At 58.6% G+C, this 2,199-nt stretch overlaps 1 protein-coding gene and 1 long non-coding RNA gene across 2 annotated transcripts in view; one reads left to right on the forward strand and one right to left on the reverse strand.

The window, feature by feature from the left end:
* The window catches only part of SLCO4A1 (solute carrier organic anion transporter family, member 4A1), a 17,445-nt gene that overhangs the window by 6,993 nt on the left and 8,253 nt on the right, over window positions 1–2,199 (forward strand). The window contains exon 5 of the mRNA XM_011992357.1: window positions 1,976–2,130. Coding sequence (XP_011847747.1) covers window positions 1,976–2,130 — 155 coding nt within the window. The remainder of the gene's footprint in view (window positions 1–1,975; window positions 2,131–2,199) is intronic.
* LOC105548363 overlaps window positions 148–2,199 on the reverse strand; it is a 4,687-nt gene continuing 2,635 nt past the window's right edge. Inside the window, exon 2 of the long non-coding RNA XR_001007381.1 lies at window positions 148–648. This is a non-coding gene — a long non-coding RNA (uncharacterized LOC105548363). The remainder of the gene's footprint in view (window positions 649–2,199) is intronic.

Raw genomic sequence — 2,199 nt, forward strand, 5'->3', positions numbered from 1 at the left:
CACCTCAGCTCTCCCCCCACACACCAGGACTCCCCCCGCAGGGTGTTCTACCCCAGCCCTGGACTGGCTGGAGGGGAGGTATGGGCTGGGGTCTCCTTTGCCCTCGGTCATCTTTGCCCTCGGTCATCTTTGCCCTCAGTCATCTTTGCCTTTTTCAAGACGTGGGACCTAAGTTGCCCAGGAGGAAAGGCTTTGGAATCCTCAGGTCGGGAAATAATTTTGAAAGAATTGGGCTGTCCCATTTTAATCAGGGAAGGGAACAAAAAACCATGTTCATGGCTGCCGAGGTCAGTCCGAGCCAGTGAACACCTCCAAGCAGGCAGAGTGTGAGGCTGGAGTGGGGTTTCTGTCGCTAACATCAGCTCTGCAAGGCACCTGTGGGCCTGTCGGGGCTCAGGCTAACGAGGGCTGCATCACCCGTTCCTAATTCTTCACAATCCATTTACATTTGGGCACGTCCTCAAACGAGAGCATTTGAATGTTCCGGGTGTTCAGAGTTGCGTTCATGGGAACCAGCTCTGGGTGTGGCTGGGAGGAAAGAGCCAGTGGGGTGACGTGAGGCCAGCGCTCCGCTCTGGCGGGAGGCTGGAAAGCACAGGTTTACAGGACGTTGCTAAGCTGCAGACGCAGGGGTTCAAGTCAGTGACACTGTGGTGTGAGCAGAGCGACGTGCCTGGTGCCCCTCCCGTGTGGCAGATGCATCATCTATTGCGAAAATTTGCATTATCGTGGGCTGATATGAGAGGCTGTTGTGCCATGACCTAGGGCTTCAGGAAAAGTCTCTGCCCCCGGTCCGTGTTACTCACGAGTTCTGGGGATAGGACAATAGCTGCGTCTCAAACACCCTGAGGCAAGAGCCCCCCCCCACTCTGGGGGAGAAGGGTCACGCACAGGAGCGTGCTGTGAACAGGGTGTAGCTGTGAGCTGGGATGATGATGTGAGCTTTGCCCAGTCTGGTGACCTGTGTACCCCAGAGAGAGCCGAGCCTCTCTTTGCAGAGACAGTTCCCCTTGTCTGCCTCGCTCACTGCGCTGGCCAGGAGGGCTTCGCTTGGTTTACGCCACGTGACACGTTTTCCGTCTCAGCATCTTGCGTGCTTAAGCAGCAGTTGGGAGTTAGCCCTGCTCGGCCCTCCAACGCTAACGAAAACGGGGAGGACCCCCATCCACCCACCAGGGCCCCGTGTGCAGGGATGGGGAGCCCCGACGCACTGCTGTCAGCCACCACCTGGGTTAGAAACGGCAAGGCCTGACTTGAGGCCTTCCCAGCTTCCAGGGGGGCGTGTCCTCATCCTGAGACCCCACAGCCAGGACTGCAACAGGCAGATATAAAGGCTGAATCCTCAGGGCCAGACAGGGCTCAGAGTTCCCACAGTTCCCCCCAGGGCCCCAGGTGCATGCACCAAGGAATCGCCCTGGTTGAGGACTCGGTGGCCCCCAAGTGCAAACCAAGCCAGCTGGGTCCACCCAGGGGCTCCTTGGATGGAGGATTCCAATCCCACTTCTCCCGGGGGCTGGTGGTTAAGGACTGGCTGCACCTCTTGGTGACTCCGGGTGACTCCGTTCCCTATCCCGGGGCCTATCCAGTCCTGGACTTGGCCTCTGTCTCCCCCAGGCAGTTCCCTTCCTCAGGCCCTGCTGCTGGCCCGTGATGGAACAGGGTCCTGGGTTACTTGGGGGGTCTGCCCACCTGAGCTGAAGCTCTGGCCGAGGCACTGATAAGGTTTTTCCCTAATCAGGGGCTGCAGCTTTCTAGACAAGTGGGCCACAGGCTCAGCCTGAGACCCTCTGGGTTTCTCTGGAATAAATGTGGGTGTCCCCCACCTGCCTGTACCCCACTCTACTGCCTGTCAAAATGGGGGCCCTTTGTGCTCAGAGCGGGGAGGTGACAGCCTCAGGAACAGCAGGCTCCTCGCACCCTGGGTCTGGCCCACTCTGACCCTCGGTCTCTTCTCCACACCCTCACCTCTGTCCAGCTCCATCTGGCTCCTCCTGAAGAACCCCACGTTCATCCTGCTGTGCCTGGCTGGGGCCACTGAGGCCACACTCATCACCGGCATGTCCACGTTTAGCCCCAAGTTCTTGGAGTCCCAGTTCAGCCTGAGTGCCTCGGAAGCTGCCACCTTGTTTGGTAAGAAAACTCTGGATCTTGGGGGTCCTCTGCTTTTGTGTCAGTTCTCAGAGAAGCGAAGAATCCTTG

This window comes from Mandrillus leucophaeus, unplaced genomic scaffold (assembly GCF_000951045.1).
Source record: "Mandrillus leucophaeus isolate KB7577 unplaced genomic scaffold, Mleu.le_1.0 Scaffold41, whole genome shotgun sequence".
Classification (NCBI taxonomy): Eukaryota; Metazoa; Chordata; class Mammalia; order Primates; family Cercopithecidae; genus Mandrillus; species Mandrillus leucophaeus.